The sequence below is a fragment of the Talpa europaea genome, assembly GCF_964194135.1.
Source record: "Talpa europaea genome assembly, chromosome: 3".
Classification (NCBI taxonomy): Eukaryota; Metazoa; Chordata; class Mammalia; order Eulipotyphla; family Talpidae; genus Talpa; species Talpa europaea.
This window is the reverse complement of record NC_140069.1, coordinates 103202504-103230207: the sequence shown is the minus strand read 5'-3', so window position 1 is coordinate 103230207 and position 27704 is coordinate 103202504. Positions and strand designations below refer to the sequence as shown.

Here is a 27704-nt window from a genome sequence, read left to right as displayed (position 1 = left end):
CAGTCACAGCTCCACCAGGAGTGAGTGACTCGGTAGTACCCAGTGTCCTCATCATAGTCCTGGGTGGACCCTTCATAGAAGGGGCAGGGAGGTTCTGGATACTTCTGCAACAGTGCTGGCCCAGGTCAGGGTGACGCTCTTCCCGGAGATTTGTCCCTGAGGCCTGGGGCTCAGCTGTCACCCCCATGACGAGTGGTGGAGCCACAGGGCTTACCCACAGGAAGGGTCACAGGATGGGGTCTGAGCCGTTCCAGTTCACTGATGCCCCCTTCCACCTAAAGGGGGTGATAACAGAAAGAGAGGGAAGAGTTAGAACTGTAGGGGCCCACACATCAGTGAGGAGTTCAGGTTCCACCCTCCCCTCCACACACACACAAACCCACACACGAAGCCCTGGCAAAACACACATACACCCGGGGCCCAGGAGAGCAAGGGAGGGGACTAAAGGGCGGGTCACTCCTTCACTCATCTACTCATGCCACAGTGTTTACTGAACACCTCCTTAGTGTCTGGTACAGAGGGAACTGCCGCTGATGTGAGTGATGGCCACACACCTGAATCCATGCACTTTCCAATGGAGCCTGATGGTGGCACTTTAAAGGCACCTGCTGGCACCTGCCTTTAAAATCCTGGCATTTTCAAGGTACAGAGGAGGTCCTTTCTGGAGCCCAGATGGGGAGGGAGTCAGGGGTAGCATGGGGTAGGGGGGTCTTTTAAGGACTCTGAACTTTGCTCTGAGAGTCACAGGAAGCTAGTAAAGAGCTGTGAGCAGCTCCATAAAACAGAAATTTGCGTTTTCTTTCAAATTACTTTATAAAGCCTTAAGAAGCACTGATTATAATTAGATGGCAGTTCCGAGTTAGAGAAATGTAATAATAGCTCAATTCCAAAATAAAAGCTATTACAGGTAAGATGACAAAATTTTCCAACACTTAATGTTAACACATGACACTTAGTTTCTAAAAAACTCAAAGGAATCACCTTTAAAGCAAATGGTATATTTCTGCAAGGCTAGACCTAGGTGTAGCGTACACCCTAAGGCAGCACTAGAATGTGGAGTTTGAGACTGGGGTTTAGCAGGGCTTTGCATCGTGTGGCTTTTGGAGAGGGAGCAGACAATTTCAAAACCTGAAGTTTTTCTTCAGGACTGAAATTAAAATCCTAACTGTCAGAGGAGGAAAGAAGGAAAGTTTTTCTCACTTAATTGTACATGTGCATTAGAAAGTCCAATATCCCTGAGATTTGAACTGCAACAAGGAGCGAGGGATCAGGTTCTCCCAGGGGAAGATGGCAGCACTTCCCCATTGAATGCCTGGAAACATCAAGAAGCTTCGCATAAACCCAGCATCCTCCAATTTCATGAATAACATCAACTCGCACTGCATTTCTTTCTCCTTCCTTCCTCAGGCGTCTGTTCATTGCTTTCTTCACATCTGTGCCTTACTGGACTTGCCACAGCAAAGTCTCCGACCTTTAGGATGAGAGGGACAGCCTTCCAGGGGCAGTGGCTTTCATATTCATTCTGCTCTTATACCTTACACTCCTCTTGATTACAGGCAATGTCTTGGTATCTGACAGACCAGATTTCCCTTGTTGAATACTTTGCACTTTTTGCACCATTCCACCTCCCTTCAAATGAGCAAAAAGATGTCTTGCCATTTGGTGGGAAAGTCTTAGCAGTAATTCTGTACTTCTTGCTACCATACAAAGTTTTAGTGCAGGAGATGACATTTGCATTTAGCTCATTTTGGAACAATTTACAGTTGCATTTTCCTCCTAGCTCCAGCAAGGACACAGTCAGAATAGATCTTCTCTAACGGCTGGAATGCTCATCAAAGCCTAGACACAAGACACTGCCCTGCCCTATGTTGTGCGTGCTGACTGACATCCCAGGAAATCTTTATCTGGTTCATGCATGAACACTGAATTGTATCTTCTTGTTAAAACAGTGGGCATAAAAGACTGAGGTGGGTGGATGATGGAAACCTGTTCAGCCAGGAATGTTACACTGTTTTAGGAGACTGGTCCTTCCAAAACTAGCTGTGCCTTGTCTTTGGTATAATTTGGCAATGTTACAAGCTGCTGCAAGATCTCACTCCAAATGGGCTTGTATGGTCTTTTGGCAACCAATCCTTCTTTTTTTTTTTCTGTGTGAAAGGCTGCAAGGTACCATTTCACCACTTGAACCATTTTATTCTTGGGATCTTTCTGATTGTAAGCTCAGAGGCAGGACTAGATTTGCAAAAGAGCTTATACACATTTCTAGAAAAGGTCTTTTCTCAAGAGCAATTATTGGAAGAACTATCTCAGTGAGATCCATTCCAAGCCCCACCTGGCACGAGATATGTGTGACCACATCCCTGTGTTCAGTCACAGACCCGGCCTCCCACCATCTGCCTAGGCATATATTCATATGAAATAGTCAGCATCACTTGTTCCACTGGATGTGGGAGAATTAAGTGGTATCTGAATTAAGTGGAGTCTGTGGTATCTGAGCACTTCTGACTATTTTGTGACTACTGGGTGCCAGGGTAGAGGCAGATGCAGAGGATCTATTAGGTACTTTGGGGTTGAGCCATTTTGATGGATTCAGCAGCATCAGCATTAATTGTCACTGCTCAAAGAGACCCTGGGACTGCTTTTGGAGACAACTTGACGTGGCTGGGAGATATTAGGCTGCTCCGAAGTGGTGAGTGTCCATCAGCTGCACTGTTGGTATCGGAGCCTGATGTCCCAGCCAAGCTAACAGGTCTAGTCAGCAGGGAAGTCACACGTAGTTCTGACTTGCAGGAGTCAGACGGGCTGGGGAGGCCGTGTAGTGATCACAAGTTCCAAGGAATTAGGTTCATCTACTGCACCTACTGGTTAACAGTGCTTTAGTGATCTGCAGCAACACAACTGATGGCTTAATCGATGCTTCCATGCAACTTGAGAATTTCAATTTTCTTTCTCTGTTCATCATCTTTACACTTTTGAAGCTTGCTATTAAAAAGCTTTTACTGTTCTATTAAGATTAGACTGTGTGTTTACATTAGTAAACATTACCCTGTCTGTTTCTTACCAAGATCTTGGACACTAGGGGCACGTCCTGAATCCGGACTCCCAAGGGCAGTAGCAGGAGGGGGGAGAGTGACATTCCCACCCACAGCCTGGCTCCACCAGGCCTCGGGAGCCAGATTACAGAGGGGAAACGATGGCCCGGACCTGGGTGGTTTCTTACTCCCTTTGATAGAGAGAATGAGGGAGGAGTGAGAACTAGATCAGACTTCCTGTGTCCCTCTAAGACCCACCCTCAGCCTGGCCCCCCAGGCCCTTCTCCACCCCACTTCTTCCCTCCCAGGCTTCAGCCTCCCCTCCCAGATGGGCAGAGGAAAGCACCTCCTAAGATCCCCTCATCTGCAAATGTCTCGAATCCTGGTAAAAAGGGATTTGGCTTCAGTGCAGAAGTGAGTCAGAGCTAGACATCCAAGTCACACCAAAAATCACTCAGGCTGTGGGGTTTATGCTGAATTTTGAGGTATTTTACAGAGATAATGAACCCACCCATTCTGGCCAACTGGAGAATGCTGGAAACACCAGACAGAAGCTGTTCCTAATTTCGAAAGAAAATCAAAGCACAGCCATCTTAAAAATGGAAAGGGCTGGGACACAGGGGCTACACGGGGGATAAATGGTTCCCAGGTAGAAAGGGCTCCCCCATAGAAAAGTTTCCTTGGTAGAAACTGTTCTGAAAATCTGAGTCCATTATAAGGAGAGCTCTGCCCATGTCAGTAGGGACGGGCAGAGAAAGGGGGAGGGAGTAAAGCAGCAGCGCAGCATCAAGCTCCCTCTCTCATCCAGCGTTAATTCAGGGAGAGGCTGAGAGTGCGAGTTTACAGCAGGGCTCCTCTACCTGCGACTGCTGACATTTGAGGCTGGATAATTCTTTTGTGCTTTCTTGTGCCTTCATTATAGGATGTTTAGCAGCTTCCCTTACCCCCACCCCAAGCTGTGACCATTAAAAGGGTCCCCAGATATTGCCAAATCGCACCTGGGACTCAAAATTGTTCCCAGCTGAGGACCACTGGCTTCAAGCTCAATGAAGATGCAGGATCTTGAAGCTCCAAGGGGCTCAGTTGCATGGAGAGGTCCCATCTCACAGGCACGAATGAGGAGATTTCTTCCCCTCCCCTAGAGGCCATCAGCACACAGCACAGGTATTACCTGACTCAACAGATTTTCAGCATTGATGGAACTGGAGTACTTCATGGGGGAAAGATGCCTGAGAGAGTTTACCAGCAAGAAGAGGACAGGCCTGGCTTTAAAGCCCCCAGAGCTGATGGTAGATATTCAGCCCAGAAGTCCTCTGCACACTTTGGATTTCCAGGCAAGTAGGCCCGTGTGCAAGTTTCCCTTCCTGTGTCCCAGCCACTGGGGTCAGAGTGGCTCTGGAGTGAGCCTCTGGGCTGTCTTTCACCCATGGTCCCTGGCCTAGGCTTGCCCCCCACCTGGATTTCCGTCCTCCATCCTTCACCATTGCACCAAGAGTCCTCTGATCCCAGGCTGCCTGGGGGTCCTTCCTCAGCACCCTTGCCAGGCTCTCTGGTCATACTGTCATGGGGTTTCCCTCCCCTCTAGACCGTGAGCCCCTCAAGGGCAGAGCTGCCTCCATCCCCTCCATGACTTCTGGCTCAGTGTCTGAAGTTTGGGCTCCAGGGGTGCTGCTGAATGAACCTCCATGCCAGGCCCACTGCTCTTGCCCCCTCTCTGCCTCTGCTCACATGTGTGAGCCCTTTAGTGTCTCCAAAGAAAAGGAGATGCTTCTGTACTCTCTCAACCTCAGACCTGCTCGGAGAAGGAATCATTCTACCCAACTAACAGATGGGGAAGCTACAGCAGAACCAGACCTTCCGTAGGTCATGCAACAGAAGGGACAGTGGCAGAGCCAGGACTCCACTGAGGACTCCAGACTGCTGTTCTCTGCACCTGCCTGCATCATGGTGTTGAGTGTTCCATGAACCCACGCAGGGCAAGGAACACCGCGCAGGTGTGTACGGGCTGCAGGCTGGGGCATCAGCAGAGCTGGGTTGGGGCTGTGGGACCCTCCTTCAGGGAGTGAGAGCATTGTGAACACAAAGCAAGAAGGGTGTTAGCAGAGGTGTGAAAGCTGGAACAGGCCTCAAAGACAGGCAGGGGATGGGGTTCTAGCCCCACACCCGAGACATTGTGCCCAGCTGAGAGTACATTTTCAATTTCTGATCTGAGCTCCCAAACAGAAACATCTGTGGCCCAGCCCCAGGCCCCGGTTATGAGTTCTTTCCTCTTTTTTCTGGACTGTTGACAACTGTTTCAATTTCTCCCACCATGGCTAGGCTGGAAGCTTGAGAGAGGTCACTGTGTGTGTCTTGTTTGGAAATGACCATAAATGAGTCTGTTTTTGTTGAGATGGCTAGAGACCAGCAGGGGGAGGAGGGTGGGGGACAGACCCCACATTCCTGATACAAGTGAAGGTAACAGGAGACTCTGTGAGGCAGAAACATGCGTCACAGCAGAGAGCAGAGACGGCACAGGACCTGGGGATGGTTCAAATTAGGATGCTCTTTTCTGAAGGCAAAACTGGCAGTCTGTCTTTGTGCAATGTCGCCGTGGCAACAAAGCCAGGTGGCGGGAAGTCACATTGCCCTCTCCATGACCTTCCACTGACTGGGACAATACAGGCCTAAGCTCCAGGCCATGACTCAAAGTGTGACCTGGGGCACAGACCTCCACCCCAGAGACCCTCATCCATGGAAGGAAGTGTCATCTAGGGTGGTGTCCACAGGCCATTCTGTGGACCCAAGCAAGTTGTCAGGCGGCCAGGTGTGCGACATCCTCGGTGTTGGGTCAGGGCGATTTACAGATAGGGTTTGAGGGTAAGCGGTGCATTTCGCCTTGGGTTAGAACATAGTTGCTCCTAAACTTGAGCTCTATTTAATTGCAAATTCCCTGAGAGCAAGAACCAAGTTTTATCCAGCTGTTTTTCCCATGGAGAAACCCAACCCAGTGGTTCTGTGAGGTTGAAATGATGAGAGGGGCCCCCGCCTGCTCTCCAGGTTGGTCTGTCCTGCCCTGAGCACTCAGCTGCATCTCCACAGATGCTTAGAATCTGACTGGTCTTAGAAATGACCTGAACTCAGGCTGTGGCACCATGGGCACCCCCTTCCTGTCAATGTGGGGACCACCCTGGCGAGCAGGACATAGCCCCCAAGAGGCAGGGCCCATCTCCAGTGGGTCCCCACTGACCTTGCAGGCCACTTTCCCAAGTTTCTCCCTTTGAGCTGTTTGAGAATCTGGGATGAAAACAAAATGCAAAGCCTTTGTAATCCAACCCCTTGGAACAGGATTCCAGAAGGCTGGGCTGCTGTTTCCCATTACAGCAGTGTGCTATCTGATGGGAGCACGGGGGAAAGCCCAGCATTCCCACAATTCATTCACCCACTCGGCCTTTCTGGGAATAACGCTAGGCAAGTCTCATCATGTCAGCTGCCCAGGTGGACCGACCATGTGGACTAGTGGAAGAGGCAGGTGGCTGGATGCAGGGATGTCCCAGCCAAAAAGGAGCATTCATACTGTTAGGGGGAAAAGGATGTCCCAAAGCAAATTCCATATAGGCTTTGTGGACTCCACTCCCACCCCAGGTCAAAGCCAAAGACACTGGGAACTCCAAATCCCATCACCACCAAAGGGAAGGTGGCTGGGACCTGAGGGTGGGGTTAAGCAGCCAGGTGGATACAAAAGGCAGACACGTGGACTTTGGGGGCGCTCCATTTTTGGGCTCTCGGCCAGCTCGCAGCGTCCGGCCAGCTCTGAGAGTGACTTTGGGTTTCCAGGTCGTCGGATCGGGTAGGACGCATTAAAGACTTTATTTCCCTATTTTCTCCCTGAGTTGTACATTTTCCTTATTTCTTTTTCTCTTGTAAATAAACCTTTTATTAACCCTTTTGTGTGTGTCTGTAGTAGAGTATTCATAAGTCCCTTTAAAGCGCGCGGGGTGAGGACCCACAGCCAGGAACCCGTTTAATATCGGGGTGGCTCTATAACAATACCTGGGGGGTGGGCGGAGGAAGGGGAGCAGCGGTGGAACCAGGAAGATAGTGGCCCGTCTGGTATGTTACGGGAGCAGGACCAGACAGGAGGGGCAGCGCTTCAACGCCTGCTCTCACAAGACTGCCAGGGATGAAGGAGGAACAGGCACTGCCCTCGCCGGGTTCTCAAGACTGATCTCTGGACAGCAGCACCAGCATCACCTGGGAACTATTCAGCAGTGCCAGTTTTCAGGCTCCACCGCAGCCCTGCTGAATCAGAATCCTTGGGGGTGGATACAGTGAGCTGTTACCATGCCCACCAGATAATGCCACTAAAGCCGAAGACCATGTTCTAGAGAAAATCTTCCCAAGAGCAGAGCGTGGACAGGTGCACAGCCAAAGCAAAGCTGGCCGCTGTTGTTCCCAACCCCGTATGCTGCATAAATAGAATGACTTTTCTGTGTGACGAGGACTGAAGAAGCCTGTGGGAGGGAAAGCTGGGCTCAATTTCTCCATGCTCCTCCTGTGACAGTGAGCAGGGACCAGTGCAGGGGACGCAGCCTGGACCATCTGCCCCAGCCAAGGGCTTACTCGTGATGCTGGCAGCCTATCCAGCTTCTCCATCATTTCACTGTCACCTGTTGGCACATGGCTGGGGAGGGGAGCCAGGCCTGGGAGAAGGGGACAGCTGACAGAAGTGGAAGAGGAGCTTTGGGCCTATATTCACACTCAGATGTCTTTGCATTGAGCTTACTATCACATCGGCTCTAGGCAAGGGGCTGCACTGGGAACACATCAGAGCCCAAAGCCATTCTCAAACAATTGCCAATTAGGGCTGAGCCCAAGCAGTCCAATCCCTGAGGCCTACCATGGGACAGTCCTTGGGGAAAGAGGAGTTAGCCCAGATGGGGCAGCTGGAGAGGTCTGGGTGGTGAGCTGACCCTGGGAGGAGTACAGAGACAGGTGGACGCCTTCGGCGAGGGGTCCAGAGGTGGGTGGATCTGTGCCCAAGGTGCAGTCCAGAACCTGCTTGGCAGGCCCGCCTGCAGGAAGGATGTCCAGTGACCTCCCACCCTGTTCTGCAGAAGGTGCCAAGGCCGGTGTCACCTCCTTTCTCCACCGCTGCCCTTCTCTCATCACTTTGAATGAGTGGCCCTTTGTACATGAAAGGAAAGCGACCTGCATGTGCCTTTAAGCCTCCCGACAAAAGAAAGGCCGGTACATGACCCCACAATAATGTATTGTCCCTGGTCCCATGGGCAGAAAGACGGACACACGGACAGATGGATGTAAGGACGGGGCAAAATGAGGATGTCTCAACTTGTCCTCCTTGGAGTTTCTACTATGTTCCTAGAGTCCTCTTTCTTTCTGTGGCTCCCTTCAACACCCCCAGCTGGGCGAGGCCTTCCCTCTTTCCAATCCTGCTCAAGCCTCCACTCTGCCCCCGCCAGGTAAATGGACTTGTCTTTCCTTCATTGGGCCGAACTGCACCCACCATGCATGTGTGCTGCCGCCTTGTGTGAGGAGGGGCCTCCAGAGACGCCCCCGACCACCACCATCACAGGACAAGCTCAGAAAGTGAAAACACATCTCACCATAAATCACACACTTCTCCACCTGGGCCAGAGTGGCCACAAGATGCTACATGTGCACAAGCCCTTCGCACTGTGTCTTTCCACCTGTGCAGGTCTCAACCTCATCACCCTGCTCTGAGTTGGCATGACCCAGGAACCTGTCCTCCTGCAGGCCTGAAACCTCTCTTCCCCAACACCACACCTCCCAGCAACTCAGGACAGGTTCAAGAGCTGGAGACAGGCCTGACTTACTTAGTCCTGATGCAGAGTTCCAGGGGTGGAACGAGGTCATTGTCGCTGTCCTCAGGGACTGTCTGGGTGGTGTCTGGGGAGGTGGGAGAGAGAGGCACATGTTTGTCAGCCCAGGGCCCCCACTCATAACCCAGCCCCAGTACCCGATTCTTTTGCCACCTGACCCCTCTTCTCATCTGGAATGGACACCCTTCCTGCTCTGTGCAGATTCTCACCTGGACACCACAGCACCTGCCTCAGTGGCCTCCTACCTCCAGTCTCTACCCACCTTCTTGCCCCCTTCAGCTATCAGAATATTCTTTCTAAAATCCTATCTGATCCTATCACTCCTCTAGCCCATAAGGGAGCTTCCATGGCTTCCCACTACCCGGGAAATAAAACCCAAACTTGTCAGTGCAGTATTGGGGGGCTCTCCACTGTGTGTTCTCAACTCCACCTTACACCTTAACACCCCCCCTTTCTGAGGCCTTCACTCCAGCCCCTCCTGCAGGAGGACCTGCTCACACTTGCCCTGAGTCCCCCTCCAGATGCTGGAGTCTGCTTTGTCCCCTGACTGCCCTAGGGGGCTTGCCAAGGCGTTTCCCCAGGCAGCCTAGAGGTGCCTGGAGGATACATGGGATGGGTGGGGAGGCAGCGCACCCACAGTCAGCCGAATCTGTTCCTGCTGGTTGGCCAGGCCATCATAATAGTACAGGTCGAAGAGCCTCTCGGTCCGCCAGTCTCGCAGGAGCTCCGGCTGCAGGCTGAAGAGGACACTGAAGTGGCTCTCGCTGCACACCACCCAGATGGGGAACCTCGGCGTCTTCAGGAAGCAGCCGACCTGGGTGAGGAATGTGGAGAGGACAGAGATGCCTGATGCTGCATGCGTTCCCCAGGGCTGGGCAGACCCAGAAAGGCTCTGTTGGGGATCACAGCCTGTGTGTGAAACTGGGGGCCTCTCAAGCTTCTCACAGACACAGGCCTGACTCCAGAGCCTTTCTCACACAGACAACCATAGAGATGCCTGAAACCCCGGCATCACGCCTCCCCTTCTCCCACATCCAGTGGCACACAGGGCTGCCCACCCTGCCTTGAACGTCCCCTCACACCAGCGTCTCCTCCTGAGACAATCCCCTAACAGGCTCTTCCCAGACTCTGCTCTCCCTTCAGTCCCACAGAACCTCCAAGCTGCCTTCAAACTAATCCGCACAGCAAGTCTGCTCGCTGTGCCTGCGCTGTCCACCACCTAGCGTGCTCGCGCCTCTCCTCCCCCAAGTCACCCAACCAGAGAGCATGAGCCACTTCCTCCTTCTAGCTCTGGGGGGAGGGGACTGTGTCTAGGTACTAGGTAACCCCCCCCCCCACTGCCACCAGGGTGCCTCACTCTGCTGCTTACGTGCTGGACTATAGCGGAGCACCTAGAGCCAGGAGTCTAATAGAAGCAAACACTTGACAGATGAAGGTCCTTGTGAACAGACTTGTGGACCCTGAACTTGAAGTAAGACTTTACCTTGAAATCAAGTGGAACTTGAAGTTATCAAGAGAAGAGAGGGAGATACCAGGAACAAATGTCCAGGGACATTCAGGGAATAGCAGGAAAATTCGAAAAAAAGAACAAGGAAGAAGGCAAAGAGTTGGGACTTCCTTCTAATGAGGGACTTTCTTGGACAATTCCCAGCAGAGGACAGTCAGTGGATGGGGGGTGTTCGGGGAAGACCGGTGCTGCTGTGGTTCTGCCTGCACAGGGGAGAGGCGTGACAGGGCCTCTGAAGCCAACTCGGGCACCTGGGGTCTCTGCCCCTCCACTGGCCAGTCCTCAATCCCTTCTCTCCCTGCCACCTGTGACTCACTTGGGCAGCAACCTCTCCCCACCTGGGCCTGGCTTTTTTTGGCTCTTTCTGTGTCACAGGCCAGACTGGCTCCAGGCTAATCCTCATCAGCCCCAGGGAGATGTTTGCATGCTCAGGTATTTACAGCACAGCATGTAGATTAAGCAAAGAATGGGAATTATTTTTCCAGTGGGGAGAAGGGCCAGTCACACAAGAGTGGCTGGGCCACCTTCCTCAGGCCCCTCAGAGCTGACTGGGAGCTGACTATGGAAAAGGGGCAGCACAGATGGAGGGGCTGTGTTCAGCCAGGCCTGAAGCACATTTGTGGTGAAGACTGGAACAGAGGGTAGGAGGGTGATGTTCACAACGTCTTCATCATTTTCTCATTGTCCAAGCGCCTTGCCTCTGCCCCCACCAGGCTAGTTGGGGCCTCACCCGGCCCCCAGGTGACATTAAAACTTGACTGCAGAGCTCGCTACTCGGTGGGATGTAGGAGAATTACATAGCACGTGGCTGGACTAAACCCCAATGCAAACTTGGCTTCCGTTCCAGGCTCAAAAGAGGCTTTTCTGGTAAGGGCATCGCCTTGAACAGGCAGCCTGAAAGACTGGGGATCCAGTGCTCATTCACCACAGGAAAAAGAGCCCGCAGCAGGCATCTGCATAATCAGTCACCCTGAATTTTCCAGCAGAGGGACAAAAGGGCAGCTTGTCATTTATACAACAGTCAAAAGATTACGGGTAAAAATGCTGCCCAGAGAGTTTATAAATGAGTTTTGTCATTCAAGAGCCCCTTCTAAGTGGGGTACATTTTCCAAATAAAATTTGCTTCCTTTGGATTTTTGGGTAGCTGTCCAAAGGCCTGGGGCATGGAGGGAGGGCGGGGGGCACATTTCCTCCTGCACATTCTGAGTTTTTCCTGGTGGGCAATCGTGCAGCACAATTAGAGAGCACTTATAAATGGAGATTCTTATATCTTCTGGGCAGGGGTGAATGCCCCAAACTGGGCCCTGGACAGCCAGATGAGGATGTCTAATTTAAAAGGATCAGCATCTGATTACAAGCAGAGTTACAATCTGTCCTTACTAAGCATAATGTCCACTCCACATAAGTTACGCTTTGGTCCCAGGCACCAGGCAAGTTAGTGTGGCTCTACCAGGGAAGGATACATGAGCAGTCTCGTCCTCACCGGGCTTACGAGATAAAAGGGCAAGACAGAGAGAACCAAGTAATCATACAGATGCATTTGCACTGCACGTCACTCAATCTAGGATACCATCAGATTGGCGATTTTTTGTATCACTGCAAAAAAAAAAAAATAAATAAATAACTGGTATTGTAAGACTGACATGCAGACTGCAATAATGCATCCAGATTTCAGAAATGTTTAAATATGGTGTAAGTCTGCATCACAAAAGCAATGAAATGTGATACTTGAAACCAAGAATGAAGATTCTGTGTTGGAGAATGACAAGGTAGGTAAGGGGCAACTGGAGGGAGCCCCAATATTTAGGGCCCCAATGTTTAGAGCCCCAATGATGAGGTCAGGAAAGGGCTTCCACTTTGAAAGTAAAATTTAATCCAAAGCGTGGAGGGAAAAGCAGAGCAGGTGGAAGAGTCAAGGATTCAGATCAACACAGGGGCCAGAATTTCTCCAATCATCACTTTATTCCAAGGGAAGGATGACCCCCAACTGCTATTCCCATAAATTACCCTCACTCAACACACCAGAGTAAAATAGTTTACTTTGTGACCAACGCCCGTGACACAAGAATGAAACCAAGACACATGGTAAGCCTGCGGACTCCATGAGCACAGCCAGGAGTCAGCCAGTGGAAGTCCAGGCTGACTGCTTTCAGAGCCCACCGAGGGTCTGACATTCTGGGGCCCTGGTTCTTTCACAGGTCATGGGGCATATTCCCAGGCTTCCTCCTACCACCAGCACAACTGGGAAGGAGTCACTTCTGTGCTTTTCTCTCCAAGTCTTTGAAACCTTCAAGTCTGGGAAGGGGGTCACTCAGAGAGGAGGCCTGGGGATGGGTCCAAGCCACATAGCCCACTAGCACCAGGACGACATACTGAACATGTGGTCAGAAAGGCTGTGGGGAAGCGGAGTCCTGCTTTAAAATGCCATTCTCCACCTGCCCTGTAAATCCATTGGCCCAGTACTCTCTGAGCATCCCCTGGGTCAATCTCTGCATCCCTCGTTCTGGGGCTACACTGTAAGTGAGGCCTCATCCATACCCTCTAAAAACCTTCACAGGCATGGCCACCATATAAACAACTCTTACTACCCCTCGGGACACCTGTTTCATATAAAAACCATGAAACAATGTCTGCCCTGAAGACATAGAAACTGAAGCCCAGTGGAAATTCAGCAGCAGGTTGAGACAAGTGCTGCCCAGAGACAGTCACCCATGTGCCCCACGTCACCTGGAGTTCCAGGCCTTCTTGAGACCTTGGCTGCAGGGAGAGAGAAGGTAAAGGGACAGATGCATTGACAAACAGACTGAGGGAAGCCTGTTAAGGTTGAATAATGTACTCCCAAAAGCTACATTGAAGGCCTGGCTCCCAGTACCTCAGAATATGATGTTATCTGGAAGCAGGATTGTTGCAGATACAGTTAGTTAAAATGAGGTTAGTGGAGAAGGTGGGCTCTTAATCCAAGCTGACTGATGTCCTTCTAGGAAAAGGACAAGGCACACAGGGACAAGATGGCCACACGAAGACAGAAGCAGAGATTGGAGTGATGGAGCTACAAGCCAAGCAATGTGAAAGATTTCCAGAAAACACCAAAAGCTACAGAAGACAAGTAAGGATTCTCCCAACAGGTTTCAGAGGGTGCACATTCTCACTGACACCTTGACTTTGCTGTCATGAGAACTTCTGCTTCAGAACTATGAGACGGTACATTTCTATTGTTTTATACCACCCTGTTTGTGGTGCTTTGTTGTGGCAGTCCTAAAAATCCAAAACAAAGCCTAAGGCTTCAAGGCCACTGTCCCTGGAGAAACCTACCCACCTCCAACACGCACACACACACACACACACACACACACACATACACACGCACGCACACTCCACAGTGGTAGCCACGCTCACACCAAATCACCTCACAAGTCCCTAGAAGTCCCTTTTAAATCATCTTTCCCAGAACACAGTATCAGCCGATCTTGGATGTGAATTATGTGCCCCCACCTGATGAAGGTGAAGTTGAACTTCTTCCCAAGATCCCCTTTGATTGAGACTGAACCGAATTCCCACCAGCTCTGGGCACTGGAATGAGCTTTCCTCCCCTGCCTGTGTGAGGGCTGATCCCAGGAGCGGGGCTCCTGACTTGGCAGACCTGCGCTCTGGGTACCTGGCACACGTTGTAGTGCTCAAAGAGAGACAAGAAGCCGATGTCGCTGCGCGCTGCGATGCCTTTGAGGAGTGTGATGCTCCCGTTCCCAGAATCCAGCTCAAGCACGTCGTTGAAAACATTGGACACGGCTCTCCCGGTAAGGAGCAGATTGACAAGTTCCTGTTGATGAGAGAAAGGGGAAAGGCTTGTCGAGCCTCTGAATGAGCTACTGAAGGGGTGGAAGGGAGATTGGGAACAAGAAACAAAGGAAGGAAAGCAAGGAGAGAGACCAAAATCAGAGAGGATTGTGACTTCAGTGTTCCCACAAGCCATCGGGGGAAAGCTGCCAGCATTTCCAATCACACTCACCAGTCTTATTCCCCAGCACTGACGGGCCTCCCGCTGTGCACAGGCCCATCCCTGGGCCCTGGTGGGTGGGGAGAGGGGGGGTCCTTTGGATGGGAAAAAAAAGGCTCCTGACCTCAGGCATTGAGGTCAGAGTGGGGTCAGGCAAAGCACAATGTAGGATGTGACTGGGGTTAGAAAAATGTGCACCAAGCACTTCAGGTCCAGACAGACATGGGCCCACAGGACTGAGTCAGAGCAGAGCCGCTTTGTGAAGCAGTGACCTTTGGGTGGGTCTTAAAGGAGGGTAATTTTTAAAATAAACTTCTATTTTGAAATAACTTTAGACTCAAAAGAAATTGTATAAATAGTACAGAGAGTTCCTGTGTACCCTTCACCCAGCTTCCCCCAATGATAACATCTTAGATCCAGGGCACATTATCAACACCAGGAAGCTGACAGTGGTGCAAGACCAATAACTCAACTCCAGGCCTGATTCAGATTTCACTGATGGTGGTGGGACATCAAGTGGGAAGGGAGGGCAGAAGACAGCAGAGTAGTGACATAGAGGCAGAGGAGATTATGTCTGGGTTCTAGCTATCTCTGCCTTCACTGGATGTGTGGCTTGTGCCACCCGGAGGGCAGGTCAAGCCTGCCAGTCCCTGAGCCGGGACACATGGCGCTTGCTTCTCAGGAGTTCTCCTTCAGCTGGAGCTTCCTACATCAGGGAGGCAGGCAGGGACCTTCCTTATTCAGGGCATCAGGGGAACAACTTTCTCTTAGGAATGAGGAAACTGAGGCTCACAGATGGAAATGGACTTTCCCCATCCACAGAGCTACACTTCCCCCACATTCTCTGGCTCCCCATCCAGGGGTACCATCCAGGGGTACCACCTGGACAAAGATTCAGTCTTGAATCTTTTTCTATCAAGTTGAAGACTACCACTAAGGAGGGATTCAAGCAAGCCTAACGTTAGGGCTTAGGCAGGCAGGACCTTCTCTCTAGGCCACCTTCTGCCGGGCTGTGAGTGAGGTCAGCAGGCAGCAATCTGCCTCCAGGCACGTAGAATGACCATAGTAGTCCTTTCCTCAGCCCTTCCTCTGGAGGGCAGAGTTCATCGAAGAGTTTCCCCCCCAAGATGTGAGAGCCATGCCCAGTGTCAATACAGCCCTCCGTCAACACCAACACCCCTGCCCCAGTGACAGTAAAAGAGGCCTCCTCTGATGGCCACAGAGGGACCCCCCATTGGAGGGAGATATCGACTCATTGTGTCCTTGCAGAGGAAATGAGAATAGAATTTGGAGGAAATGACTGCTATGAGATACTGAACCACAGGGGCAGTGGCTACGAGAGCAGGCTTGGCCTTTTCTAGATAGGTTCCAGGTTTTTAAGGGGGGGAGGGGCGAAGGCATTGCTCCCCATCTGGGATGTGTCTTAACCTTCCTCAAAGCAGGAAGCCTTTGATAAATGGGGGGGGGGGGGTATGAGGCAACAGGCTGCTTCTTGCCCCTAAGCATAAATGACACTGGCAAAGTTTAGTGGCCATCCAGTCCCTTGTCACCCAAGGAATGGTCTGTGGGCCAGTGGCATTGTCCTCCTGGGGAGCCTGTTAGCAATTCTGAATAACTTGGGCCCAGCCCACTGTATCTGAGTCTGCTCTTAAAAAGAGCCCTGGGGGACACCTGTGCATACCAGTGTCTAAGAAGCACCAGTCTAGTACAAATGGGGAAACTGAGGTTTGGGGGAGAAGAAAATGACCTTAGCTCATTTCCAAACAAAGTGGCAAATACAGCTCTGAATCTAGTTCCAGACTCCATCTAGCACCCTCTGCACCCGGTTTAACAGCCCACCCCTCGGTTGCATCATTCTCCATCTGCCCACAGACTCACACAAAACAAGCAAGCAAACAAAAACAGTCTTCTAGAGCAGAGCTGACAAACAAACAAACAAAAACAGCCTTCTAGAGCAGAGCTGAACCGCCCCAGGCAGCTGTTCATCATGAGGCCTTCCTCGAGAGAGAGCTAGCACCACAGTCCCTCGGGTGCCCCGTACAAACTACAAGCCCTGAGCTGCTCCCTGCATAATGGCCTGGTATGCTTTCAGGGTTGGCATAAGTGAGCCAGGACCCCAAGGACAAGTGGGTCCTCAGCTGGGTCCAGGAGACTGAGCAGCTCTGTCCGGTCTGACTGTGCTACAAGGCTGCCCCGGGCTGTGCTGAGGGTCAGATTAAACTATGACCCAGTGGCCACTCCAGGAGGCCTTGCTTTGTGGAGAAAGGCAGAAACCAGACGCAGGATTTGACTCCCAGTCTTGACATTTACCCCAGTGATATCACTGGGTTACTAGAGGATCAATGAAAAGCTATTGTACTAGGCGTGAACCCTGCCCTGTGAGGCTCTTTGAGGACCCATTTGTGAAGAGGCAGAGGGAAGGGTTATAAAGATAAAGTCCTGTGCAAACATAAGTGGTGCACCCAGCTGGACCCACCCTCCCACCCCTCGTGCCCAGGGCTCTGGGCCGGGCAACACCTGGGTTGGCTGTCAGCATCTATTCCATCTCTGCAGCACCAAGCACACACAGATTGGGCACGGTAAATTCTCCAGAAACAGCTAAACTGAATTCTCTTTGTAGGTCTCCACAATGGTGAAACCCAACAGAAGCGGCACCGAAAGATGCCTAGAGAATGCTGGCAGGGCCCAAGAGAGAATGAAAGAGGGAACAAAAGGGCCCACTGCACCCCCTGACCTGTGTGCAGTATCCATGTGCTCCAATCAGGTGGTTGGTGGGCTCATCGAAGTCCTGGCGGACACTGGAAAACACAGAAGCAGCAGAGTTAGCACAGCTCTGCCTGACTGGGGCTTTTAAGGCAAACGTTGCTGGGTGACCAGGGACTCCCCTGGTGTGCAGGCTGAGGCTAAGAATTCCAGATTTGGTGGGAACCTTAGTTCTGTGCCTTTCATGGAAGGGGTTCCTATCCAGAAGGGCTTGGGCTACAGCCCAGGGCTCCTTGAGTCCTGCTCACTATCCCGGGCAACAGACTCCACTCCGGCTTCATGAGGTCCTCTGCTGACACCCAGGCAATGGCGAAGGGAGGGTGACACAGCAGAAGGTCCTGGGCTTAGATTCCAACATCCTGCATCCCTATCCCAACCCTCGCTAACTAATGCTGGGGATTGGTTCACCTCCTTCGCCCACTCCCTGCCATCTCCACGTCTCAGTTTGTCAGTCTGTTAAATGAGAAGAACGGTCTCTGATAGCACCTCGAACCCTAAAATAATAGGCACCACCTAAACACAGAACACGCACTCTTCTTAGCCCGAGAGAAAACCAAGGCTCAGAGGACTGGCTTGCCCGGCAGGCGGGCCTTCATGAGCAATAGGGTAGAAGGGGGAACCGGCGGCCAGCCTCAGAGGCCTGCGTGCTCCCCTATGCTAGTTTATCAGTGTGGCTCCACCCTTGGAATGGGGTTCTCAAAAAGCCACAGTGTAAAAAGCCCCTGAGCCAAAAGAAATCCCTCAAAACAAAAGAAATGGATTTCTAGGACTATGCTGTTGGGGACCAGAACAATTCAGAGCATCCTGGTAACCCTGTCCATGTGGGGTCAGCACCAAGAGGAAAACAAACCAACCAACCCTGAATCTCGAGACCCTCCTACCACCTAGGAAGTCCATTAGCACATGATTCCCCTTCTCTCTCCTAAAAAAACTCCCTCAGGACTTGTAAACAGTCGTGAAGAAGTGTACAGGAAAGGAGCTGCCATCGAGGGACACATTCAGAGGGTGGCGATTTCAGCCCCCAGCCCCCCAGGACCTCAGCCCCTGGAGAAGCCCCCCACCCCCACTCCGGGCCCCTCAGCCCCTCGACTCTATAGATATGGAAAGATGCGACACCAGGGGTGCAATGACAGGGTAGGGAGCTGCCCCAGCCCTCCAGCACATGGCCCAGGGCATGCAGCCCACCCAGCCTGTGCTCAAGCGTGGTCTGTCTGCTTCATCCCAAAGACAGCACCAAGCAGCAGCCCAGAGGTAGGAAGGACTTAGCAATCATGACCTTTTGTTTTTCCTCTTAGTGGAAGAAAATAGAAACCTGGTCTCAATTTTATGCTTTACATCTAAGATGTGCCGTGAATCCACAAACCTAACACACGGGTAACCCTGGTCCCTGTGCCCTTCCCAAAGGATACTCAGAAACTCAAGCTCCGTGACCTCTGCAGGAACAAAGCTTTCTTGTGGTTTTTAACAGCCGTGGTCAAACAGGATGGTTTGCAGCCCACATGAGAAGGCAGGTGCTGGGGCTGGCGTGATGCAGGGGTGCAGCCGAGAGTCACAGACCTGGGGTCTTCAGGAAGGGCTTTAGGGGCTGGCCTGCCCCACACAGCCCAGCATGCCTGGGAAGGAGCCGGCTAGGGGGACGAATGGCCGAGGGCAGCACTGGGCTGGCACCAGCTCAGGCAGAAGAATTGATGGAAACACTCTCTGCAGCATATACAGGCATCTTCTGAAGAGAAGAAAATAACCTCAAAGGAGCCCTGGGTGGACTGATAAGCATCGCTGGCCCGGAGCCAGTCCGAAGCTTTCAGAAGCAGTCTGATCTTCATAAACTCACAGCCTCGTGTTCACCCAGCGGGTTTGAGAGCCTGCGTCAGCTGAGAGCAGAGGGACAGGCAGAAAGGACAATGGGAGGAAATGGTAATTGCATCCTTAGGTGCAAACACGATGGGAAATTCAGAAGTGAGCTCGAATCTTAAAAGGGAGGAACATCTGTATTTCACATTAGGCCATTCGGGAGACGCCAAGGAGCAGCTTATGGCTTAAGAGATTTACAACTTTGGCAAATCTAGATGCCCAGACCTCCCTCTAGGGGAATTCCCCAGAGAGCTGAGTGTCAGAAGCCTTTGAGCAAAGGAACAACAGTCTCTGCTCTGCCCAGAGAAAAGGCAGCTCACAGCAGGGCCGTCACCAGGCCCTACTTTGGGCCTGGGTTTGATGAGTGAGTGCAAACCTCTCCTCTTTGGGCCTCAATCTCCCCTTTTTACAACATGAAGGACCTGCATGCATGAATGTTGCTATGGGCAAAACAGTGCCCCCCCCCAATTCATATGTTGAAGCCCTAAATCTTACTGCCTTAGAATGTGTCTACATTTGGAAATAGTCTTTCAAGGGATGATTAAGCTAAACAAGGCAGCCTTTGGGGTGGACCCTAATCCAATCTGACTGTTGTCCTTTTAAGAAGAGGAAATTGGGGGACAGAGGAACACCAGTGATGCATACACACAGAGGACAGACTGCATGAGGACACAGTGAGAAGGCTGCCGTCTGCAAGCCAAGGAGAGAGGCCTGGAACAAACAAATGCTGCCAACACCTTGGATTTCCAGCCTCCAGAACCATGAGACGATAGAGTTGTATAGTATAAACCACTGGACTATGGTACTTTGTTACAGCGGTCTTTGTAATGTAGGACAAGTGGCCCTCAACATCTTTCTAGGATTCAGAGCCTTCTCTTCAGCTGGGATCGAATATCCAGAACAGCTAGGTCTCCAAAGTCATGCAGCCAAGAGCAGAAGAATCTGCCTGAGCTCTGAGGTCCTGGCACATCCTGGGCTGGAGCTGCAGGCTGTGACAGGCTCTTCCCTGGGACTAAAGACCATTCCAGCCTACGGGCGAAGAGGCCCCTTCCACAGTCTTCCTGGAAGCTGGACAACCCTGGGTCCCAAGAGAATTTCACGCTGTCTGAGGAAGCATCCCCAGGCTGGGTGTTAGGCGTCCAGGCCTGCATGACTAAGCATGTCCCCAGAAGGCCTCCTGCACTAGGAACCCCTCTAGGAAGCAGGGGCTCACCTAGATTTCAGATTCCAAGAAGCACAGAGTGGAGGAGCCTGATGGACTTGACTGGGACATGGAAAGTTATGAGGAGGAAGGGCTTGGCCCTGACTAAGCCGCTGCCCCTCTGCTGAGCATTCTGGGAACGTAGGGCCAGAACCTGGACCAGTAGTTTCTAAGTGATGGCACAGGCTTGGGGGTATCCAGCGCATCCATTGATGGGGTGGTGGGGGGAATCAGAGAGCTCTGGCCCTGATGTCAGCAAGGACTGCTACCCAGCTCTGGCCCCATCAGAAGCTCCCAGAGACTCTGAGGACCAAGAAACAGGACAAAGCGGGCAGCAGCCTCACAGAGCCCTAAGGGTTCAGCATATTGCTGATTGGGAAATGCCTAGAGAAAGAACACGACTGGCCACAGGCTAGTGGAGACGTCAGCCAGCTTCAGAGCCCAAAGCTGGGTGGAAGTTTGGCTGCCTCCCTCCAGTCCGCCCTTCGTCACACACCTCAAGGCACAGTTCCTCTCCATAGCCTCATAAATGCAGGGGGGCAAGAACCACTGGTTCATCAATAGGGAAACTGAGGCCCAGAAAGGAGAAGGGACGGGTAGTCTTGGGGTCCCACAGCCAGCAGGTCATCACTTAGACCCCAGCACCTATGTCACAATGTCGGCGATGGCCTGAAACACATGACGGCAGCCTGGGTGGCCAATTCCAGGTAGGTCCAGGAGCCCTTAAGTCCCACTCCTGGTCCCCACCCTGTGGCTGGGACACAGCTTGTCTCTTGACCCTAAAGTCTCCCCACCATGTGTCTAAACATGTGAATCTGGGCATTTTGTACAGAAGTTTCTGAATGAGAATAAAAATATGTCCGAGTAGCCTAGAGTCAGGGTTCCAGCTTCGGTCACAGCCTTTCGCTTCAGGCAAGTCCCTGCCTTTCTCTCAGCCAGTGCCCTCATATAAATCCAGAGAACTGGAGCAAGGGGTCTCTGGGGAGCTTCTGGAATGTGCACGAGTATGCCTGGTCCATGACTCTGATAGTTAAAACATCAAGCCTAAAACAGGCAGGAATTAACCTGGGAGGACTCGCCAGCCACCTCCCTTCCACCTGACCTTAAGGGCACCAGCCAGAGGCGCCACCATGTGCCGCTGGGCCAGCTTCTCTCTGTCCCTCCTGCCACCCCTGCATCACAGGCCAGGCCTTCCCGTGCATCCCAACCACTTGCAGCCACCTCCAGAGACAACCCTTTGTTTGGAGGGATTTTTAATGACTTTTGAGGACAACATCAATAGTGACAAGCGCAGTTGTGACACAACCAAGAGAACTGGGGCTCAGAAGTCGGGGAGTCCTGCCTGGATTCAAATCCAGCTGCTGCTGCTTCCTTAGTGCGCCCTTTCTGAGCCTCAGTTTCCCCACTTGCAATATGGGTATGATGATGCCTCTTTCTATTACAGATTGCTGTGAGAACTGAATGAGATGAACTATATAAAGCATTTGGCATGCGGTAAATGTCACTTCCTTTTTCCTACGATAACAACAATAATAAAATTTAAAAAAACAATGACTGAGAGGTCACGATTCCTGCAACCTCAACCATTCGTATCACGGCCAAGAACCCAGAATAAACGGTGGCCTCTGAGAGGTCGAAATGTAACCATGAATATTTGAAAAGGATTTGAACTCAGCAGATATTGTCTGTTTTCCCAGGAAGGCTGACAAGGAGTGGACAATGAGTCAAAACACATGGTTGTCAGGGCTCTTATGCCACCTGCACTATGTGACCTTCGGCAACTGGCTTCTGTCTCTGAGCTTTGGGTGTGTCATCCCCCACTGGCAATATCTGGTAGCCACCTCAAAGAGCTGTTGCAATAAAGCAGAGGCCATAAAGAAGGCTTGTAGCTGCAAACAGGTTGGCAGACAGGGCTGTTATTTCCATTCTCCAGGCAGACAACTGGAGAGGAAGGTTCCAGAAGCAATTCCAGGAGGCAGGGTAAGGTATGTAGATGGGAGAGAGGGAACAGCCTGGAGGAAGGAGCCTTCCCAAGCTGCCTTCTGTCTCCTTCCCAACCAGACCTTGTACAACTGTTCCCTGCAAATCCCCACCACTGGCCTTTGCCTATTAGTTCTTGCTGCCTGCTAAAACCATCCCCACATAAATGTTCCCTCCTCCACAAAATACACCTCCCTTGTTCTAGGTAAGCTGTGCCCCACCCTTCCAGGATATCCCACATCTGTTCTCCACGTGTCTTTCTTGCCCCTCCAGGCACAGGACTTGGATGCCTTGGGTTATGTTGTATCCATGTGGCCCCCAGCTGCCCAGAACGGGGCTCTGAACCCCACAGGGACACATCAAATGGGCTTAAATTGACACGCTTGCCCATCCCATGCTGAGCGAAGCTGCAAGAAGGCACTCATGGAACAGCCCCCAGAAATTGGACCCAAAAGTGTGAGGGGGCAGGCAGAGGTGTGAGAAGGCAGGCAGAGGTGTGAGGGAGCAGGAAGAAGCAAGTAGCCTACCCAAGCAGCTGAGGCCATCCTGGAACATAAGATTCTTCTAAGAGGCTAATTGCCTCTCCCTCCAACCAACCCCTGTCCTCTTTATCTGGGCTCCAGAGTCATTTGTGGGCCTAGAGGCTGAGGGGGTGCCCGGGGCACTGAGGGGAAGCAGACCCTCCCAGTTCTGCCACTCACCCCAGTGTGACCTGAGCTTGGCCTCCCTCCTCTGCAGGTCCCCATCCATCCCTCAGGTTCCGTGTCCCTCAGCCACAGCCCACTGGCACTCACTGGCCGTGATGTGCCCCCTCAGCAGCCAGACCATGGGTCTGGGGCCAGACCGTGCCAACTGAAGTTAAATAGAGAGTGAAGTGGGCAGAGAGGCATCCACTTTAGTGTGGGTCTACTTGGGGGTCTTGATTTTTACTTCTCCATTTACATTGGCAGAACATAGCCACACACCACAACCCCTCCCCCAGCCCAGGAAGGCCAGTGTGGGCAGAGTCTCAGACTTAGAGACAGGAGACGCGGTGTGTCGGCTGTTCCATCAACCTGCCCTTAACTTCTCAGAGCCTTCGCCCTTCCATCTGCAAAGTGGGGTACTGGCCCCAGGTCTGTGGGCCTGCCTCTCAAGTTGCTGAAAGCCCCCCAAGCCCAGAGAGCAGTGAGGACCCCTCCTGCTGGGCCTCACACAGAGTGAGTGGGCTTCATGGGACCTCCAGGGGCAGCCAAACTGAGCTGCAGGACAGAGCTCTGGTCACGCAGCAGGTACACAGGAGCCACAGGATCCCAGCGACAGGACCTGAAGAAGGATGGCCCCTCAAGGGAAGAGAGGTCTGAAGGGCATTTGCTATTTCTGGTGGCACCGGGACTGGCGAGCACTTCCGGTCTGTCTCACACCCCTCACCCTGGTCTCTTTAGATGTTTGCTTCAAGTACCCATTAGCTTGGCCTCCACCTAAAAGCAAATTGAGGTGAAAGTTGACCTGAAGTTCACTGAGGAAATTCCTGCTGTTGTCAGGTACAGTAAAAAGTTCTCGGCATGTCAGGCAGGAAGGGCCCTTTCCTATGCTGCTCCATCTCTCATGCTGTATGTGAGAGAGCCAAGGGAGAGACCAACTGCTTCATCCGTTATCCTGGACTGGAAGAGTTTAGAGAGCACACTGGAGGGTGGAGGACAAAGCTGACTCAAATCCTATTCCTCAGGAGGGATATCTGGGACCCAGAAACCCTGGACTGGCAACATGAACAGCTTCCTACTCAAATCCATATGCCACGGCCCACCGGTGACCCTGCCAGTCTCCGTTCAGTGAGTTCTCCTAGAAATGGAAGGTTTGGCATTGTTTTTCTTCATTTCTTAGAACAAGCTGTGGGGCCTCCATCAATGCCCAGATCCGACCCAGCAGACAGACCAACATCTGCCCTCCTGCCCTTTGACTCTAGACAGAGCCTTTCCCTGTTGGTGTGGTAGACCCCTTTGGGTGCTGTCTGCCTTCAGGGGTGGCCCATTCACAGACCTCTTGGTGGGTGTGGCACAGGCTTGACCACAGGTGGCATCGGGAAAGGGACCAGGTACCTGGGGGGATGAGGAGTACTGGAGAAAGGACTCCCTTCCCACCTAGGGTCTTCTGAGAACACCACTGAGACAGAGGAATGAAGAGTCAAGAGGCACCAGGAGAGACACCAAGGCCCAAGCTCATGCCTGGGTTCCCAGACCCAGCCACTCCTGCACCCAGGACTTTTGCTGTGAATGAATAGCTTTGCTTTCTGCTTATGATAAGAATTAAGCTTCTGTCACTTACCTTTGTGTTACCTTATGAACTTTCATTTCAGGGCATTTTCACACAGAAAAAAGTCATGTTGTTGTTGTTCTTGGAGCATTAGTGAAAGCAACAAGGTCACCACATGTGGGTGTTGCCCCTCAGCCATACCTTTGTCCTCAGTGCCTGGCTTGTGCTGTTCAAAAATTACTTCAGCAAATGACAAAGTACCACCTATTTTGGAACTAAGATTGCCTTTAGCAGCTGAAGTTGCCACTGTACTAAATGCCAAGGATCTACCGCATGAAAAGACTTTCTTCACAAGTTACCTCACCACCGAGTCCAGGCCTACACCCTCCAGCAGGCATCATCTGGGCCCTCCCCGGGGCCAGGCCCTCCATGCTGACTCCCTAAGGGGCTGGAGCACCGCATGCTGTGCTGCATGGACCTGACTTGGAGCTGGTCCTGAGCACAGGACCCTAAGCAGCCTTGGGGCTTGTGAGAGCTGGAGGGAGAGTTCTGGCTCTGTGGTTTGGAAAGCCATGGAACTAGGAGAGCGTGAAAGCCAGTATGAGATTTACTGTAAGCAACCCGAGATCTGAGGAAAGAAAATAGATGGCTTGAAATCAAGTGGAAAAAAATAAAACCTTCACAAGGCTTTGCACTCAGTCTGGGGTAAAGAAAACCTCCAAGGCCAGTATCGCTACTGTTCTTTCAACCTCGGAGAGCGAAGTGGCCAGGCAGCCATGAGGCTGCACTCCACCAAATTTGCATCTGCCCATGGTGGCCTCACCCTAGCTCTGCATCTCTCTCTTTCTTTCTCTCTCTCTCTCTCTCTCTCACACACACACACACACTCTCTCTCTCTCTCTCCATATATATATATATATATATATATATATATATATATATATATATATGAGAAGAACTGAAGTGTGTCCCAGTCCCCTACTCCACTTCTCCCTAGTGTGTGATTTGAGACACTCTGCTATCTCTTTGGGCTACCAAGATATGTTTCAACTGCCCATAATAGAAACATATCACCCCAAAACAGCATCAACAGGTTCAGGAAAGCTGAATCTGAACCCGAATAGTAAGGCCCTCACAAGTCATCTTGTCCTATGGTTTTTAAGCTATGTTTGCAGACCTGGGGCTTCTCCAAAAGGGGTTGGGAGATGGGTGGGGCAGTCTGGGGTCTTCATTTGGGGGGTCTCCTGAAACCCCCAAAACTCTGGTCAAAGTAGTTCTGCTGCATCTGCTTTAATAAGGATATTTGGGGTACAGTTTATTTGGGTAAAGCTCAGATTTTGTTTCGTTATAAAAAGAGAGATAAAGGAGCTAAGGCACAGGTTGGCTCAGCCACACCGCCTGTTGGAGAACCCAGTATCCTGAAGCTACACTGCATACTGCAGCCAGTCAGCAGGATGCTCCCCCGTGATTTGTCCTCACTGGCTGCCCTGGACAAACCCCTCTCTACTCAGTCTGACAGATGGCGCCTGTGCAGTGATTTCTGCCCCCCAAGTCCAAGTGTTCATAAGGAAAGGCCTTTGCAAGTTGCTAACCCCGGCACAGGAGGAACGAGGTGGGTTTTCACAGCCCTGTTATCACCACCAGATGAATCACAGCAAACCTGGAGCCAGGCCTGGCGTCTCTCCCGAGAAGGGAGATTGGAAGCGCTGGAGCAGAGGGGAGCGCCGCCGGAGTGCAACGTGACAGGCATGTGAGGGGGAGTGGACGTTCCAGGAGCACCCATTCCGAGGGCGCAGGCGAGAGAAAAACTTTTTCAGAGGAGCCCTCGGAAATGCCAGGAATGTTAACGTGTTATTTTAAATGATTTCAGCGTGACTCTCACAGGATCTGGGTAGCATCATGACAGGCTCTTCCCATCCTGCTGTCAGTCTTGTCTGTCCTCCTTTCAGCTGCCACCCCACTTCTGGAAGCCTCCCCGACCAGAGCCAGGAGAGCATAGGTGGGCTCCACTCTGATTTCAAGTCTCAGGCAGGCAACCATCCTGAGACTGGTCGGACTGGGAGCAGGTGGCGCAGGCCATGCCCTATTCCCCACCTGAAACCCTCAGACCAGACAGGGAACTGAAAGTATTCTTGAACTTGAACAAGAAAGAGGGAGTTAAGAGTCTTTTCCAGTACACCTCTGGGTGGCTCACTCCCATCCCCTCTCCTGCCCCCCTCCCCAAGCAACCACACACAGCTCTGAGGTTGCCCCTAGCTCCACACACTGACATGCCCGTGGCCATGTCTACCGAGGGGGAAACATGGCCACCACCACAAGCTGCCAAGCCAAAACAGACGGTGCAGACAGAAGAGGACACAAGAAGCACCTGAGCGTTGCTGGAACAGGATGGAAAAGGCAGCAGCCGTTCGTCAAGGCTTGCTCCCCACCAGGAGGCCAGCCAAGCGCACACGTTTCTTCCTTCATTTTATGAGGCAGGAATTCTCATCCCATTTCAAAGAGCAAGAAACTCAGGCTCAGAGGATTATAGTCAGGCCTGACACCAAGTCTGCTATACTTCCAAGCTCAGGTCCTTAAACAGCAAATCCTATGAGCCCCGCTCAGACCAGGGGGCCTGAGTCATGCTGTAGAAACCTGGGGCAAGTCACTGACTTCTCAAAGCCTTGCTTCCTCCTCAGAAGCACAGAGATGGAGAGAGAAGTCAGTGTGCTGCCTAACAGGGCTGCGTGGGGCTAAACAAGCACTGTGTGTGGATGGGAAAGCAAAGGACCCGGCTCTAGGAAGTCGGGAAGGCCACCTGAGTAAAACAAACCCAGCCAACGCCCTGCTGGGTCCAAGGCCAGCACAGGTCTCTGTACTGGCCCTTCTGAAAGGAGGGGACCAGGCTGTCGAGCCTGCCCACGGAGACCTTGATATCATCAACCTTCTTAGGGACCCTGAGGGGAGGACAATTATCATTTACCCTCTCCCCTGCCTGGGAACAAGGGGGAGGAGGCGACTCCCATTAGATGACACACCCCTGTCCCTGTATGTATCTACCTGTGTGTCTGGGCGTGTCTCTGTCCCTGGTGGGAGGCGGGGTTGGCAGGACTGTGACATCAGACCCCCAGCATGAGGCTCGCAGGTCCAGCAGTGCAGTCTTCCTCACACAGGTGGCCGACAGGTGCCGCGGCCTAGACAGGGACTGACGCTTGCCTGGCTCATTTGAATGGGGTGGGGGTTGGAGGGCAGACGCAGTCCCAGTCCTTCAGCTCTGGACAACAAGAAGAGTGGCCTGGACTTGGGGCCTGAGGCCCAGGGC

General features: G+C 52.1%; 1 protein-coding gene across 1 annotated transcript in view; it reads right to left on the bottom strand.

The window, feature by feature from the left end:
* Positions 1 to 226: 226 nt before the first annotated feature.
* The window catches only part of MINDY4 (MINDY lysine 48 deubiquitinase 4), a gene marked incomplete at its 3' end in the record, with an annotated part of 99061 nt that continues 71583 nt past the window's right edge, over positions 227 to 27704 (bottom strand). The window contains exons 14-18 of the mRNA XM_084229899.1: positions 17111 to 17174; positions 14038 to 14199; positions 9509 to 9689; positions 8870 to 8942; positions 227 to 275 (exon numbers count right to left, since the gene is read on the bottom strand). Coding sequence (XP_084086025.1) covers positions 227 to 275; positions 8870 to 8942; positions 9509 to 9689; positions 14038 to 14199; positions 17111 to 17174 — 529 coding nt within the window. The remainder of the gene's footprint in view (positions 276 to 8869; positions 8943 to 9508; positions 9690 to 14037; positions 14200 to 17110; positions 17175 to 27704) is intronic.